Source organism: Haplochromis burtoni, unplaced genomic scaffold (assembly GCF_018398535.1).
Source record: "Haplochromis burtoni strain Fernald_Lab_line unplaced genomic scaffold, NCSU_Asbu1 Contig_109, whole genome shotgun sequence".
NCBI classification, from domain to species: Eukaryota; Metazoa; Chordata; class Actinopteri; order Cichliformes; family Cichlidae; genus Haplochromis; species Haplochromis burtoni.
In genome coordinates, this window is record NW_024582470.1 from 29,881 (window position 1) to 46,678 (window position 16,798).

The window sequence follows — 16,798 nt, forward strand, 5'->3', positions numbered from 1 at the left end:
ATTTGTTTTGCTCATGTGGAAAATTTTTCTGACTAGATGGCATTGTGCGGGTTCCAAGTCATGTGCTGCAAAAGGCCACTGCAGACCTTCAGAGTCTAAGAATGTCAGTCTTCAGACTACTGCAACCCAAACTGCACTGCAAACTCGGTAAGCTCAAGAGTTTTACACTTAATGAAGGTTCATGACAGGTTGGTAAGTGTTTTCAGGCAGTCTTAAGTCATGTCTTTAAGAGACAAGTTTTTCAGGGAATGCTATTTAAAAGCGTAAGCAGAGTGGTGTTCTCCTGTTGAAGCATTTATCAGCATGTCTATGTTCAATGAGAACATTGAAAATAAAGGTGTAGCTGTGCTGAGATCCCCATGAGGAATTTCTGTCTCTAAAGAATGTTGTCCTGTTTCTGTGTATTACTGCTACTGGTTTAATCCACACACATCCGGTTGTTCAGTCTGACGTCACTAGCCGTGTCTGGACCTAAACTCCGCTGCAGGTCCATATATCAAACGATCACTATGGCATTACTGAGAGTTGAAAAACTGTCTAAAGTCTTTCATCTTTAATAAAATGATCAGCGTTCTGCTCTACCAGGTGTAACAATTGAGTTTAACATCCAGGCATCCATGAAAACGGAATTTATGACATTTAACGGAGTTAGAAGTTAGCAGGAAGTTAGCTCGCTAGCTTCTATCTAAATACAATATAGCATGTCCTGACTGCGGGGTTTTGGAAACAAATTAAAACGTACAGCTCTGTTATCACTTCCAACATAAATGAAGACAGAAAACTAAACAGCAGTGACGTTTGTAGGGTTACTGAAGTTGGCTAGCTGGTATATAATGATGTGCTACGTGACCGCTAGCGACACAGCTATGTTAGCATAATATAAACAAGCTAACTTTTTTTCCACTCGATAAAAGTTAACGTGAGTGTTCTCGGTGGTCAGGAACAAATGTAATCGCATGGCAGGATGCTGTAAAAGGACCAAACTTCAGCCAGGAGAACAACTGAGATAATCCATCCACAATACGAGGTTAGTCATTCATATACTGCTGCATGGGCTGGGCTGTAGTTACATCCTAAGGTTTTAAAAACTGAGCTTAAATAAATGATTAGCGGTAATAAAAGCCGAGGGAGGTCAACAGTGATCACTGACTGTTTTAGGAGCTTTTTGAGATTAAATAGAAGAAAATACATAACATTAAACATGTTAACAACACAAAAGCCATATTAAACACAGACTACTTTAGGCCCGGAAGTAGGATTCGTCGCGTCATCACTGAACAACCGGATTATCAGCTCAGTCACACTAAAACCACTCAAAGCCTTAATTATAAGGCAACTAGTGCTGGAGGGGTTGCGTTTGCCCAAACAATACAGGAAGTAGGGTGGGGCAACTAACCAGATTTTATTTTCATTTATGAGTTTGACATTCAGAGATTATGTAAACAAGATAATACAGATAAAGGAATTATTGTATTTGTTTCACTTTCACTGCTTCTTTTTGTCTGGTGTTATGAAATCTAGGGCTGAACGATATATCGCATTTGCGATAATATCGCGACATGATCAAGTGCAATTTTCTAACCGCAAAGGCTGCGATTATACTCTGGACATGTCCAAATTCATGGGCTGCATCCTCCTGAGGCCGCATTTGTAGACCGATTACGTCACAGCGACGCGCCGAAGGCTGTCCAAATTACTACCATATCCCAGAATTCATAGCGCGGCCCAGCCAAACTCCAGTTTCCAGCAATGGCGGCCGCTACTAAGTTTTAAAATTACTCATACTAATCTTTCTGGGTCACAAAATAAACTTTTAACATATTTTCAGGCGAGAAAGTAGTTGTGTAAACATCAAATATCTGCTCGGTTTATCAAGATATCCCATATTTGCAAAAGTGCTTCGACGTTTTCAGAGGCGTCTGCTACCCACCAGCTCGACAGCTAGCCGGGAGCTCGAGGGTTACTGATGCGGCCGAGAACGGCACAACTCCCGGCACATCATTTTCAGATCACCGCGGAGTTTCGCTGCTCGGGTTAAACGTAATATATAAGTCACTTAGACAACCTAAAAATGTTATTGTTGGGCTTTTTTCAGTGTTTTGTTTGTTCGTGAGTAAATCGGTTTGGCTGAGATTAAAGTTATTAGATTAGATAAAATAAAACTTTATTAATCCCCCGGGTGGGTTCCTCCTTGGTTTTCACACAGCTGACTAAACGTCAAACAGAAAACTGATTAAACAGAAGTATGAGACAGTCGAGAATTTACACCAGTGTCTGGTTATATTTTAGATAGCAAGGAGCAGACGGCCGAGTTTATTAAACTCCACCGAGACAGCGGTGACGCTAATCAGAACTAGCCTTCTGATTAGCTAATCAGAAGGCTAGTTACGGCTAGTTAGTTAAGGCTAGTGTGGTAAAGCCACTGATTTTTTTTATGTATATTTCTGCAATCTGCACATTGTACTGACTTTCATTTTAATGTTTACACCAGGGTTCCTTGTCAGCACTTTATGCTCAGATGTTTGTAAGCTAAAAATAAACTATTGTGTATGTTCAAATATACTGTTGTGATTGAAGAAGTTAAATAAAAATGTCAGTCATCAATTCATGCATCACCTCATGTCATCATAACAGAGGTCTGTCTTCCAGGAAAGAACAGTTTAAAATTAATGTAATATAGTATTGGCCATACTATATGATGTATTGCTTGTCTTTGTTTAATAATACAGAAGACAAAGACCTTAAAAAATAATCGCATATCGCATCGCAATCGCAATATTGGGGCAAAAAATCGCAATTAGATTATTTTCCATAATCGTTCAGCCCTAATGAAATCCAACATTCATTAACAATGCCAGATTTTCCTGGTTAGTGCTGTTGCCTTACAACAAGAAGGTCCTGGGACTGAATCTACCAACTGGCCAAGCATTTCTGTGCAGAGTTCTCCCTGTTTCCGTGTGGCTTCTCTCCGGCTTTCTCCCACAGTCCAATGATATGCATTTAGCTGGATTAGGTTAATTGGTGATTCTAAATTACACCATAGGTGTGAAAGTGAGTATGAATGTCTGTTAATCCTTCGACAGACTGGCAACCTGTCCAGTATGTACCCTGTCTCACACCTTATGGCAGCTGGGATGTGCTTCCTGCCCCTGAATTGGATAAGTGGAAGAGATGACAGATTTTTCTCTTTCCTTAATAATACCACACTCTGCCACTGTGTGTTATATTTTGTTCAGTTCAACTAAGAAAAAGTTCAGTAAATGTGTCTTGTCTCTGATGTCAGACTTGTGTTCTTAATATTGACCAAAATAGTCATTGTAATAGTTTTTGTCATAATTGAGCAGCCTGGTGAGAAGGTCATTCCATAAAAATCTGCATTGTTTTCAGTGAATGCATGCAAAACTTTGCCTTCATAATATGAAAACTGTGCTATTTGCAGAATTTTTAAATGCCCAGGTGTTGCTTGATATTTAGCATTTATAACTTACATTGTTCCTGGGCTGATAAATGCATTGAAACGCATCTATAATTAAAACGTAATCTATTTTACGCCCAGTCCAAGCGTCACAATCTACAGCCAAAATATTTTGTTCAGCACAGTTTGTGATCAATTTTGAGCACAAATATCAAGGTAAACGTATCATTGCTTCACTGGCCCAATTTAATGTCTGTTATGTAGAGTATAATCTAAACATCATGCTATCCAATGTTTATTGTTTTGTGTGTGTGTGTGTGTGTGTGTGTGTGTGTGTGTTGTGTGTGTTGTGTGTGTGTGTGTGTGTGTGTGTTTGTGTTTGCAGTGTGTGTTGTGTGTGGTGTTTGTTTTTGAGAACAGATAAGAGTGTATTTTGGGTAAACTTAGAAGGTTCATATCACCATTTGGGAAGAGGGCCTGTAAGAGCCACAGTCTTAAGAAGATTTAGTTTAAATTTTGCACAGACTGCAAAGTTAGTTTCACTCCACTGTACGCTGTCACTCATTATTATAAAGACAGCAACATTAACAATCAAATGCACATGCACTTATCTTTATACATTACGCTTTTGCATAAGAAAAGCGTAATGTATAAAGATAAGTGCATGTGCACTTGATTGTTAATGTTGCTGTCTTTATAATAATGAGTGACAGCGTACAGTGGAGTCAGACAGGGAGCTTCATTAGGTATCGGTGGGTGTAGTTTTTATACCGTGTGACACTATTTTAATAATATATAGTAAACCTCTTAAATCAGAATTACATGTCCTGTCGCTCGCCTCAGACCTAAGTTACAGCTCATTAGTGTCTTGTTTAGATACTCTGAAGCAATACCCTTACATCGGCCGTTCAAAACAACTTGTAGCATCTGAAAGGTCTTTTTACTAGAGGTGGGAATCACTGGATATCCTACCATATGTTATTATTACAGTACTTCACCCACAATACAGTATTATTGGAATGTGTTTATTTGTCAGATTTTACAATAGGCTTTTATTGTTGTTGTAATAGTTATTAGTTTAGAATTATTGCATTAAATGTGAGTTCTCAGCGCCAAATTATCTCCTTAATAATTTGCTTCAAGTTTCCAGCCAAACTTGAAGCACAGCTGGATCTTGGGTCCCTGAAGGTTCTTATCTATATCAGATAAAATGATGTTGTTATTTTGCCTAGCAACACGCTAAAATTACCCATTTATAGCATATAAACATCAGCTGCCATGGGTGGGGGTTTTTTTTGGGGGGGGGTTGCTTTTTTTTTTTTTTTTTTCTTCTCTCCTCTCCACAAGGTTTCATGATCTTGCTGACAGACATGACACTGAACATGAAGTGTGGCAGAAGAAAAGCTGCATGTTTGTTTATAAATACATGTATTTTATGACCTGGGGTGTTTTCTTTAAGTGTAGTTTTAAATATATACATTGAGCTCAAAGCATGCATTAGGTAATGGAGAAGGGCTCCAACTACCAATGTGTCCAGGAAATGTTGCCTTTACATTATTATTTAAGAAAATGCTGATCATTAAAGCATTTTTCAGTCTCTTTGCTGCAACAAGTAAAGTCCTCAGTGTGACTCAGCCTTTAGTCTTCAGCCATTCAAGTTATAATAGGTCATATACCAGACAGGTCTTGCTGCCCAGTTCTGCATGTCTGGTTCTTGTTTGTTCAGGATTTAGCTTGTTGCAGCACATTTTAGCTGACAAAGACTAAACGTTTGCATTAGGAGATGATAGAATTGCCCAAATATATATGTTTAAAGAAAAAAAACAGGGGGAAAAATCTCTAAAGATCTTTGGGGGAAAAAGATCTTTAGAGATTTTTAGAAAAAAGGGAGGGGGAGCAGTTGATAAACACTTTTTCCTTGGCTTTTTGAGGGTTTTTTGCTAGCCATATTTGCCATAGCTTTTCCTGTACATTTGCTGAGTAATTTCTTCCCACATACTCCCCTAATTCAGAAAGTTTAGTTGGACCACAAAAAACAAGATTCCTAGCGTTGACAACTGATATAATCTTAACTTGTTTATTTTAAAGTATTAATAAAAAAGTCTGTTTTCTGGACTGCATTTCTGAATCCACCAGCAGTTATAGTAAACCAGTGTTAGGTTAGAAACGATATGCAAATCTCGCCACGCTACTGTGAGCAAGAAAGAGATGTCTGAGCGAATGCAAACTCAACCGCACAAGGCTCGTGGGGCCCCTCAAACCCTCTGTTCTTGAATATTAATTTTCAACATAGCCTAGTGCTACAGTTTTTTCCAGCAGATCAGTGACAAAAGAAGTATTTTAAGAAGCAGTTGGTCCTGTTCTGGCAAGTTCTTTCTGTAAAATGTAAACACGTACAGTAGTTTACACACTATGTGAAACACCCCATCTGAGAACTTCAAAAAATAAAATACTTGCCTTAAAATTGTTTTTATTTTTACTTTGTTATGTGTAAAATCCTTTTATATATTTGGCGTTTCACAAGAAAATACCACATACCACAATGCTGTATTGAGTACCAGTCACTCTTTTGTGTAGACTTAATCTTAAACCCTTCAAAACAGTCATTATCACCTGATGGTATCAGAAAGACACAGGTCCGGGCAGGCAAACCTTGGATTTTGCTCAGCTTGTTGGAGCCAAATTATTACAATGTATAAAATCTGGAAAATGCATGATGTAAGTGCAAAGGGATGGATGGGAATAATGAAGATGAAAGCCAAGCAGGCAATGGCTATCCTGATGTGATATCTAAAGTTTATCTTAATCCCCATCCAAAGATTATGTTTTTAAAAATCACCTGGAATAGGAGCGTGCATCTGAGCGTGTAGCAGTGTTCGAACTCTGACATGTTTTTACTTTTCAGGTCAGAGGGAAACTCCGGTATTTGCTATGCCGCTGCTGCTTGTGATGGATTCTTGGGTAGAGTGTCTCTTCCAGGCAACCTTTTACTGGGAGATGAAGTGCAGCAAATGTAAAACACCTGTGAGAAAAAGGTAGGTTCATTTATTTTTAACCAGCTGAGGTGTACAAAATACTGCATTACACTTTATTCCATAAAACTTGATCTTTGTGTAACCACAGCACAGAATAACTATACTGCTGGGAGCAGATGCATTGTTTATTATAAGAATTGGAAGAGGCCCAACTCTGCTTTGGGCGTCTCTCAAGAGGGCAAAGGGAAAATATGAAATATTAAGTAATTGAAGGCAAATTTGTACGAATTCCTCAGCTGCATTTCTGCCAGAAATGTTATCAGATACATAAGAGTTGAAAGCTTAGCTGATGAAAATCAGCATGTCAAATGTGATGCCAGCAATACATTACAAAAAACGTGGTAGTGGCATGTTTTTTTTTGTTTTTGTTTTTTTAACTAGTTAGTTGCACTTCTCATCATCACTGTATTGTTTTGTGTCTGAATCCTAAATACATTTTATGCTGTAATTTTTCAGGGATATGAAGACTCTTCCTACTTTAACAAATATTGTACCTGATTGGCACCCACTAAAAGCAGCACACTTAGGCCCCTGCAATGTGTGTTGTAAGAAGAATGAGATGAGGACTATGATGTGGGAAAGGTAGGAATCAAAAGAATCAAAGTGTTGTGGGTTGTTTTTGTTGTTGTTTTTTGTTTTGTTTGTTTGTTTTTGGGGGGTTTTTGGACTTTGGGTTTATGAACATAAATTAGCATCTTGTTGAATTGTTTTAGTCCCGTGTCTTCAAACCACAGAGGTTGGTGGAAATTACTGTATTCAGTTATGGAAGGGGTTAATAACTACTTAATGAACACATTAATAGAAGTAAAAGATCAATAAATCTAATCATCGCTTTTACCAATAAACTCACTGGACACCTTATTAACTACCTCGCTAGCATAAATTCCCCACACCATTGCCCCATCATCAGTCTGAACTGTTGACACACCACAGATTGTAGATCTGTGCTGCCATGTTTTTTACACCAAATTCTGACCCTTCAGTCTGAATTTTACTGAAGATATTAAAACTCATCAGTTTATCCAATCATCTGTTACTCAATTTTGTTAAGCTCGTGTGAATTGTAGGACCCGTTTGTTTTGCTGAGCTGACAGGAGCATGAGCCAGTGAAGTCTTAGGCATCAAGGTTCAAACTGCTCTTCATTCAGAGTTGTTTTTCTTCATACCTTGTTTCATGCTGTTATTTGGGTTACTGTTGCCTCCCTGTCAGCTCGAAGCAGTCTGGCAATTCTCCTCTGACCTCTGGCATCAACAAGACATTTTCTCCCAGACAACTGCTGCTCGCTGGATATTTTCTCTTTTTCAGGCCTTTCTCTGAAACCTTAGAAAGTAAATGAGCAGGTTTTGAAAAACAGACCAACCTGTCTGACGCTGACAGTCATGCCAGTTGAATGTCACTTAAGTCTGCTTTCTTCCTCATTCTGATGCTTACTTTGAACTTCAGCAGATGCTCAGTTCGTACCAGCATCTGCACCACCTGATATCATGGTCTTAAATGCAGTGACTTTTTGCCATGTGATTGGCTGATTGGATATGTCCTTTAACGAGCAGTTAATTGTCCAGTGAGTGTATATGTTATGCAGATTTTTTTTTTCTGCTTAAATATAAATGGAAATACAATTTGACAAAAAAAAATTGAAGTGGGTCATCTGTAGCAGTGGTGTCCTTATGAATATACTGTGAGAGTAATAAAGAGAGTGCAGCTCAGACTTGAGTTATTGCAGGGTATGTTTTTCTTTGCAAAACTAATGCACGGAGTGGTTAAAATAAATAAGATTCTTTTAAAAACACAAAACAAATGCATTGTTAAAGTCTGTCTGGATTTTCACTTTTTTATACCTATCACCACTTTTTGCTTTTTTTGCCTTGCTTTGTGTTTTATAGTCTGCCTCCAGTGTTTGCACTGCACTTTGTGGAGGGGCTCCCTAACAACGATGTCAGTACGTACACCTTCAACTTCAAGGGCAGAAACTACTCCGTCACCACTGTCATACAGTACAAGAGTCACCTGAAGCACTTTGTCACCTGGACTTGCAGCGCTGATGGTACGTATTTGTGTGTGAAATGTGAACAGACGACAGAATTATTTAATGTTGTGCAAATGAGAGAGTATCGAATGTTGAAACTGAGAAATATTTATTTATTTAAAAATATGCCAATTTCAAATGAATCAGAAGCATTTCAAAAGCGGTAGGACGGGGCATGTTTACCACTTGTTGCATCAGCTCTCCTTTTAACGACAGCACGTTGCTGTAGATCAAAAATAAAGTTGTTTTTCCATTCTCGCTTGATTTTAGATGTTCAGTAGATGCTGTGTACAGACTTGTAGTCTTCTAAGAGTGCTCAACATCATCTCTCTTTGTGTCTGAAACAGTTTCTGTGGGATAAATGGTTTCTTTATTGTTACGCAACCTTTTCAGCCTTTTGTTGCCCCTGTCCCAGCCCTTTGATGCATTTATTTTTATTTTATAAAATCATAAATAAGCATTTCAAAACTAAAGCAATTCTCACTTTAAACATTTGATGTGTCATCTTTGTAATGCATTTTTCCTTATACAAGTTGAATTTGATTAAGTAGATATTTTGAAGTTAGTGCAGTATTTTTACACGAATAAATGAGGTCAAATTAGGTTTTTTGGTTTTTATTAAACTGGAAGTTACATTTAAGTGCATTTCTTTGTGGTTGAAACACTTAATGGTTGAGTCTGATTTGACTCTGCCGTAGTTTGCCAACAGCACATTCTGCTGGACAGTTCATGCAAGAGAAGAACCCTATTTGCTGTCTATTTCACTGTCATTTAATAATTAGATTTATTGAATAATTTTATTTTATTTTGTATCTAGCTTACCGATTTTGCAAATGTAACGTTATTGTGATGTGTAGCTATTTCTTTCACAAGTTAGATAATTAACTAGTCTGCAGTATGCTTTGAATAGATTAGACATATGGCAGACTGTGTTGTGCAGAGTTGCTCTTGGAAGAGACCGTAATTCTGCATTATTTATTTTGTTTTATGTTATTCAGTTTTTCTTATTCATTGGTCACGTAAAACAAACCCTTGACATAGACAACCAAGTTGAACCTGCAGCATTTTGCTGTAACCATTTGTTGTGCTTTTTTTTTTTTTTTTTTAAATTTTAATGCTCGTGGCTTTAATATGATGATTTAAAATACCCTGACTGTAAGACCCACCAAAAGCTTCAGGTCCCTGCTAATGAGATGCATATCGTCTTCTGGGAGGTGGAAGACGACAAAGAGCTTCACATCTGTTCTTCCTCCTCCACATCTGCACTCTCTGACAATGAGAGAAACAACAGTTTAAATGAAGGTTCGGTAGCGGATGGGGTGTTGGTTCACAGTCCAGATCAGTCTCTTCTTATTCCTCATAACGACACCGACATCATCTGCGCTCTCACTGAAGACACCAGCAGCATCATGGACACAACAGTCATGGCAGGCTTTGATACTTCCATAGGTGCCACCACTTTGCTTGACACCTTTGAGGGCCTAACCCACAGTGAAATCATTACGCTCACACTGGTTGAAGTAAAACCCGATGTAGAAATGCAGTCTTTAAACAACAACCACAAAACTCTAGATCTGACCACCGCTGGTAAGAATGACATTCTTGACAGCTCTTCTGCTGCCAAAGGTAATAAACTGCATCACTGTCCCAGTGTTGACCTTCCCTCCACCTCAAGTGATCCCGACTCAGGGGACGGCTCGTCCAGCGATCCGACATTTGTGCCCAGTGCCAGGAGAGGACGAGGGAAAGGAATCAGCAGGGGGAAAACCGTCAGCAGAGCAAAAGGTAAAAAGGTAGCTTCATCAAAAGTAGCTTTGCATACTTCATCATCGACATCTTCAGAGCCCTGTGGAGTAAACCGTGAACAGCCTGTGGTCCCTGATACTGAGGATAAGAGTCCATCTACTGAAATTACACAACAGGGTTCCCTCATGTCTTCTACTGATAACCCACCCCTCTCTGCCAATGAGAGCGATCCCACATCAGCATCACTACTAGATCAGAATTCTCGCTGGTCCTTCCTGCTTAGCAAACATCCACTAAACCAAGTTCAGAAGTCCACTGCTAAGTTTGCCCCTGCATCAGACACACAATTAAAGCCCCCTCCTCCTCCTCCTCCTTTTCACTCTACCCCCAACTCTGTGAAGAGACCGCATCTTCCAATGGCGCTCTACCCAAAACCACAACTCCGGACAGAGGACAGCGAAGATCTGCCAGTGAAAGCTGCAGACATGTACGGGGCATTTCGTGCTAAGAGCTTAAACAACCAGAGACCCCTCCTATCACCTACTGTGCAGTCACAACCAGTCACTTCTAACCACCTAACCACCCCTACAGTGATGTCTAGTACGTCCCTGGTTACACCTGGAGCAAAGGCACTCCTTAAAGCCTCTCTAAAGAGACATGGCAGCCATTCCTCAGAGGTTCCTGTAGGCCTCGGCAGCACAGAAGCCCTCAGATACAAACTGCTTAAGCAACTCAAATCAAGGAAGAAGCAGCTTGCTAGAATCAATAAGATGTTGGATAAACATGAGGGACTACAGCTCCGACCGGACAGCACTGACTTGGACTCTCCCAGCACTGTCACCTCAAGCACCTACGATGGAGCCACCAGTGACGACTTCCTGTCGGACTTGCTTTCGCCGGCAACAACAGCCAGCAACCTTTCGCCAGACAGCACGGGCTTCTTCGAGATGTTCGCCAATGGGCCTGACGGAGCAGAGCGTGTGGTCGAAGCTGCTGGGAGACCATCAGAGCTGAATGGCGGAATGAACGGGCAACACGACGAAAACTTCCTTGACGAGTTCCTCTCTCAGGCTGCGAGTCATACCCCGACCGACATTGTCGAAGTATTTTTTAGTTCAGATTAAAGAAGGGAGAACTCCTCAATGTGTATTTATGTTTCTGTTAATGAAGGTTTGTAGGTGTGTCATGTTAAATAACAGATGAAATTTTGGCTCTATGAGCAAGTGGTTATATTGTTGCTTTATTTAACTTCAGATCACATTTACAAATCACATATCGCTCATGTTTTGCCATTCCTGCACAGGCTCCAGTCTCTGTTCAAACTTGAGCCACTTTAGAAATAACTAGTTACGCTAACATGCATTGAGAGAGTCACAGTGCTAACCACCTCACCGCTATGCTGTCAATGGAGCAGCATATCGATTTTGATTTACCTGGTAAGGTGGGGAGGCGAACTCTGAGCGGGCTCTCACTGCTGGGGTCAAATGCACCCACTGGGGGACAGTGTGAGGCAGACTGGATCAAAGCACTCACTTGATCTTGATAAATTCAGGAGTTTAAAGCAATTTTGGCAAGTGATTTTTTTTGTCTCTGTTTGAAAGGAAGCAGACATTGGTTCATCTCTTTTTATTGCTGTTAACTGATTATTTGTATTAAACTGTTCATTAAAAAAAATCAGAATATCTGACAGCAGTGTTTTGGAAATAGGTTTTCATTATTTTTTATGTTTTCCATTGCATTCTGTAGACAAAACATTTACCCAGCAAAGTGAGAGCTCAGTTAGTTCAGTGCATTAAATGATCAAATGTTGTTCTGTAGGAGAGACTTTAACACTCCAGAGGCTTATAAATGAAATCTAATAAAAGAGGAAATGGAAAAAGAAACACCAAAATCAAAGTAAAAATATATGATCAGAGACAAGAAACACACAAAAATGTTATAATTCTTCATAAAAGCAAAAAATAAACACATACAGCACATACAGTGCTGGTAGAAGAAATAAGGACTCTCCATCATCATGCAGAAAATGTGAAGTCTCTGAGACAGCAGGCATAGTTATCAAATTCATCTGTAACGAACACAGTGAATAGTTACAGTATGACAGTAATACCTGATGTTCCACACATCATCCATTACATGAGTTTTCACAGGTACACTACAGCAGACACAAAGTTATCTCTAATATTTCTAACTCGCCTAATGGCTCATGTTTTCTGCGTCACAGAGGCAGACATGAGAGTAACACCTGTCCAGTATTGCCCTGTGGTAGCTGGGATAGGCTCCAGCCCCGTCCCCTGCAAGCCTAATGAGGATAAATAGAGGGAATGGATGGATAATGGCTCAATCTTGAATGAAAAGACAAAAAATAGGGGAAAAAATCAGCCTGTCATCTACACTTTATTTCATTTGCCCGAACATTTTCTATCATGTAGACAGAAAAGCCAACAGATCTCATGTTTCACAAGCAAGAAATGTATATTTTGTTAAATGATTGCAACTAATTGCATCTAAATAATCACTGATAAGACCCCTAAATGGTGCTACTCCCTTCATAACCTCTTTTTAAAGGCTATGGATCAAGTGACCTGCTGACCAATTGGTTTGAGTACATATCACAGGCTACAGTGCACGTATTGTTGGGGATAAGCGAACAACATTTGCACTACTTTAGCTAAATTCATACTTTTACACACTTCCGTCATTAATCATTTTCCAACTACTGCCAGTCACCGTTCCTCCTTGGCCGTCCTTTTACTGAATGCCATTTCCTGCTCTGTTCCCACGGTTCCTGTGTCTTTGAGTAGCAAAGGCAAACACGGAAAAAGGTTTGTGAAATTCTCTGAAGTACAGCGTCAACCATACAGAGATATGCTCATCTCTGATGGTATAATATCCCTGCTGTCTTTTTGTTTTTGTTTTATTTAAAAAAATAATAAATGAGTGTACTGAAGGAAACTATAAGACAAAAAACATAAATAACGCGTCTTGTGAAGTATGTGTTTATTACACGAGACCGACTTTGTCAAACGTGCTTTATTGTTTACTGCACTGTATTAAGAGAGTGTTGTCAGCATTTCCTGACTTTCCTTCTTATCTTTGTTCCTCAAACACTTAAAAAGTTTCAGGCACTCAGAAATCTGTGTGCTTTGTTGTTGTCACAGCCATTTCAGCTCTGCTGTCTGTAAATGATCTGTGATTGTTTCCTAGGCTCTTGTCGCAGGTGACCTCAAAATGTGCTAATAACAGCTTGTGTTTATGCTTGTTCTGGTCGCATTTGCATGGATGCTTATCACACTTTCTTAGTATTAATGTCATGTCTGATTCATAAATGAATGTAAAGGACAGTGTAAACATTGCACACCCACACAGAGAATTTAATTTATGATATAAAGGCAAACAGATGAGAGCAGCGTTTGCTCTCTGCTTGTAGATCATAGTATGTTTCTGAGAAGAACAAAATCACACCTGCTTCTGAATTTAGTGGTGCTTACATTATATGTCCAAAGGTGTGTGGACACACATTATATTCATATGTAAAAAGGTTAGAGAAGTTATTTCAAAACAATAGACAAGACAACTATGTTACTACAATCTGTTGCTGAAAAGCAAAGCCAGCAAAGAAGTGCAAAAACCTGTAGTTCCTGGAGTGGAGTCAATACCCATAGGCTCCCATCTCAAAAGCCTCAATTGGCTATTTTTGGCTGCTCCTTTATTTACCAGGGGTCACCACATTGTTTAGATCTACATCTTTAATCTGGCAATATGTAAACCAATATATCTACGACTGTTGTTGTGATTTAGTGACATAATTAAAATCGGTGCCTCCTGGGCCTCACTTTCACAAACTAGCCTCTGACCTGGACCTCTCACTCATCCTGTTGGTACCTTATCACGCTTTAGGTGAAATTAGTTGTACAACTCTTTTACAGTCTTCAGCAAAAACCTGAGCCCCTCCTATAATGCTGATATCGCAGGTCCAACATGGCAGAACAATAAGTTCAGGTGGATGTCGGAAGAATTTACTAATGTAAAGCTGCAACACTTACGATCGCGTTGGAGTCAGGTCAAAATAGATGCAGTCTAAATTTTTTTAGACATGTTGTACTGATGTTAGAGGGGGTGATTGGAAAATGCTTTCCCGCTAGAGAGAGAATTTGTGTTTTTAGAGATCAAAATGCTACTTTTGCGGTGGAAAAAGCAACTGACTGTCGCCAGAGAGCTTTAGAGACAAAGCAATAACTCTGAGTCTTACAACATTAAAATAGCACATCAAACACATTCCTGTTTACGTCAACTCTCTGCCAAGAAAATGTAAAATACAACTACAGTACATTTCGTTTGGGTCCCATTGTCACAAGAAGCACACCATTACCTGGAATATCATTGTTCATAGACCCGAACCATAAAATACAGACCCAAAGGGAATTCTTCATTATGCACTGAAATACGAGATTTCTTGCTATTAAAGCATTTATTGCTTTTTTAAAGAAAAACAAACAAGCAATTGTCATGAACAAATATCTTTTTTTAGTGCAAAAGTACGAGCATTTCATTTTGCAGCAGCACAGATTTGACTACTTTAAACCCTTCTTACAGTACATACAGTAGTTAAAAATCGTGTAAAAAATTAATATTTACAGGCACACAAAATAAGTTTTATACACATATTGTGTTAAAACAATCTTTATGACATTCAGAAAGTCTTTTTCAGTCCTTGTCAGTAGTTTCCACCCACTGAACAGACAGAAATTCTGGACTCAGATCCTAAAATCTCCAGAGGAAAGCCGTCGGTCTGGCAGGATGATATTTTAACCATTCATCTATTTTACTGAAGATGCAAAAACAAGCTCCGGTTGAAGTGAACAGTTAAACTCAAGTTTGTATCGTTCTTCATCCTCAGCTGGCTCATGTCATTCTCAACTGTAATAAGAACAGATGCAAGAAAAGCAAAGTTAGACAAAAACCTAAAGAGACTCAAAAACATGGATTTAGTTTAAGATCTGATAAGAACAATTAGAGGTGCACCTTAAATATTCTTTTGCTGAAGCCAAGCCAGTGTGGAAAGTCAAACAGAGCATCAGAATAATATTTGAGGGTGAAGGAGGCGTCTCTCCACACGGGCTTGACCTTCATGAGGTCGTCAGATATGAGGTTTTTTGCTGCCCAGCTCTCCATTTCTTCAGTCAGGTCAATCTGAAATGAAGGGAAAGGTAACATATAGTGATTCTGAATAAAAGAGGCTCGTGCAACAGAAGCACCACGAAGTCCTGCTCACATCCACTCTGTAGCTTTCTCCAGCAACAGAAGAGATGGTCCCATCCATGCCTCTCTCCAGCTGCCACTTGGTGAACGGCTCGTTGCCGTCGATGCACACCACATACTGCTTCTCCACTGAAATGCAGTTGGGAAAGTTCATGAGGAAAGAGTAAAAAAGGTCAGAAAAGGAGAGAGTTTGCGCAGAAACATGGTGTAAGAAGCATGCTTTCACTGTAATGTGAACTCCACCCAAATCTGGAGGCCTGCATGAGTCAGCTGTGCCAGCGAGCAGCCCACAGCTGTAACATACGGAGTTGTTTTCACCACTGTCAGCTCTTTGTACTGTGTGTAATTACTGTTAGATGACAGCTTGTGTGTAGGGAAACACTTACAGCTGAGTTCTCTGGCTGCCTTTTTGTTGCTCACTGAGGATTGTTCTTCGCAGGCTGAAATCAGCAGATAGATCTCCTTGGACAGCAGACTCTTCCTCGTGCTGCTGTATTCCCACAAGTTGTGCATTTTCACTTTTCTGTGGCCAAAAGCAAAACAGAAAGAGTTTCATATTCATTGCTTGTGCATATGAACGCATAAATAAATGAATATACATTTGGGTGTGCATTTCTGTCTTTTCTCACCTTCCCAGCGAGTTGTGGAAAACGATCTTCTTCCCGCAGGACTGGAAGTCGTCGATGAGCACCAGGCTCTTCTCCTCGTTGCAGCGGACTCGGTAACCCGATCCGAGAGTCTCCACAGAGAAACCTGGCGGTGGATTTCTCACAAACTCCTCCACTTCTGTCACTCTCATCCTGCTGCCCGACTGCTTGTTTACCGGCATGCTGTCACGTTTTCTTCTCTCACCTCCTGCCGACGTTTATGTGGTCTAGTTGATGGACTTCTGAGCCTTTAGTAACGCCCACCGACCACCAAGTCTAAAGAGATGAACTGATATGATTTCCGCTCCCTTTGAGCCAAAATAAAAGCCTTTAGTTACCGCGCTGTGGAGGTGATCCATAGCTGCTTGATCAGGTGATTCAACCTTTTAACTCATCCTGTTTAAAGACGCCAGCGGCCGATTCCAGCTTCTCAGAAGGAAAGATTGAAGAAGAGGGAAGATTTTGCATAATTGCAGCTGAAATGTATCATAAAAATGCGGTGTCTGTACACGATTAATTAAATATGATTATACGTCTATCTGTGAATTTTTAGAGGGAATAACGTGGTTTGAACTGTTGGCGAAATAAAACACGGTGAAGACGTCGCGCTTGAAATTAATTTGATCCGTTTTTATTAGAATTGTTTTCTAATTGTGTTTTGTAAAA

The 16,798-nt window shown here is 39.6% G+C and overlaps 2 protein-coding genes across 2 annotated transcripts in view; one reads left to right on the plus strand and one right to left on the minus strand.

The window, feature by feature from the left end:
• LOC102300007 (SUMO-specific isopeptidase USPL1) overlaps positions 1-11,428 on the plus strand; it is a 28,099-nt gene extending 16,671 nt beyond the window's left edge. Inside the window, 5 exon segments of the mRNA XM_042223322.1 lie at positions 37-147; positions 6,321-6,450; positions 6,907-7,032; positions 8,335-8,495; positions 9,594-11,428. Coding sequence (XP_042079256.1) covers positions 37-147; positions 6,321-6,450; positions 6,907-7,032; positions 8,335-8,495; positions 9,594-11,347 — 2,282 coding nt within the window. The 3' untranslated portion in view covers positions 11,348-11,428.
• Positions 11,429-14,579: 3,151 nt separating this feature from the next.
• Positions 14,580-16,798, minus strand: part of LOC102297905 (mesenteric estrogen-dependent adipogenesis protein) — a 2,419-nt gene continuing 200 nt past the window's right edge. Inside the window, exons 2-6 of the mRNA XM_005928124.3 lie at positions 16,115-16,337; positions 15,872-16,008; positions 15,499-15,614; positions 15,249-15,416; positions 14,580-15,143 (exon numbers count right to left, since the gene is read on the minus strand). Of these exons, the coding sequence (XP_005928186.1) occupies positions 15,129-15,143; positions 15,249-15,416; positions 15,499-15,614; positions 15,872-16,008; positions 16,115-16,314 (636 nt within the window). The 5' untranslated portion in view covers positions 16,315-16,337 and the 3' untranslated portion in view covers positions 14,580-15,128. The remainder of the gene's footprint in view (positions 15,144-15,248; positions 15,417-15,498; positions 15,615-15,871; positions 16,009-16,114; positions 16,338-16,798) is intronic.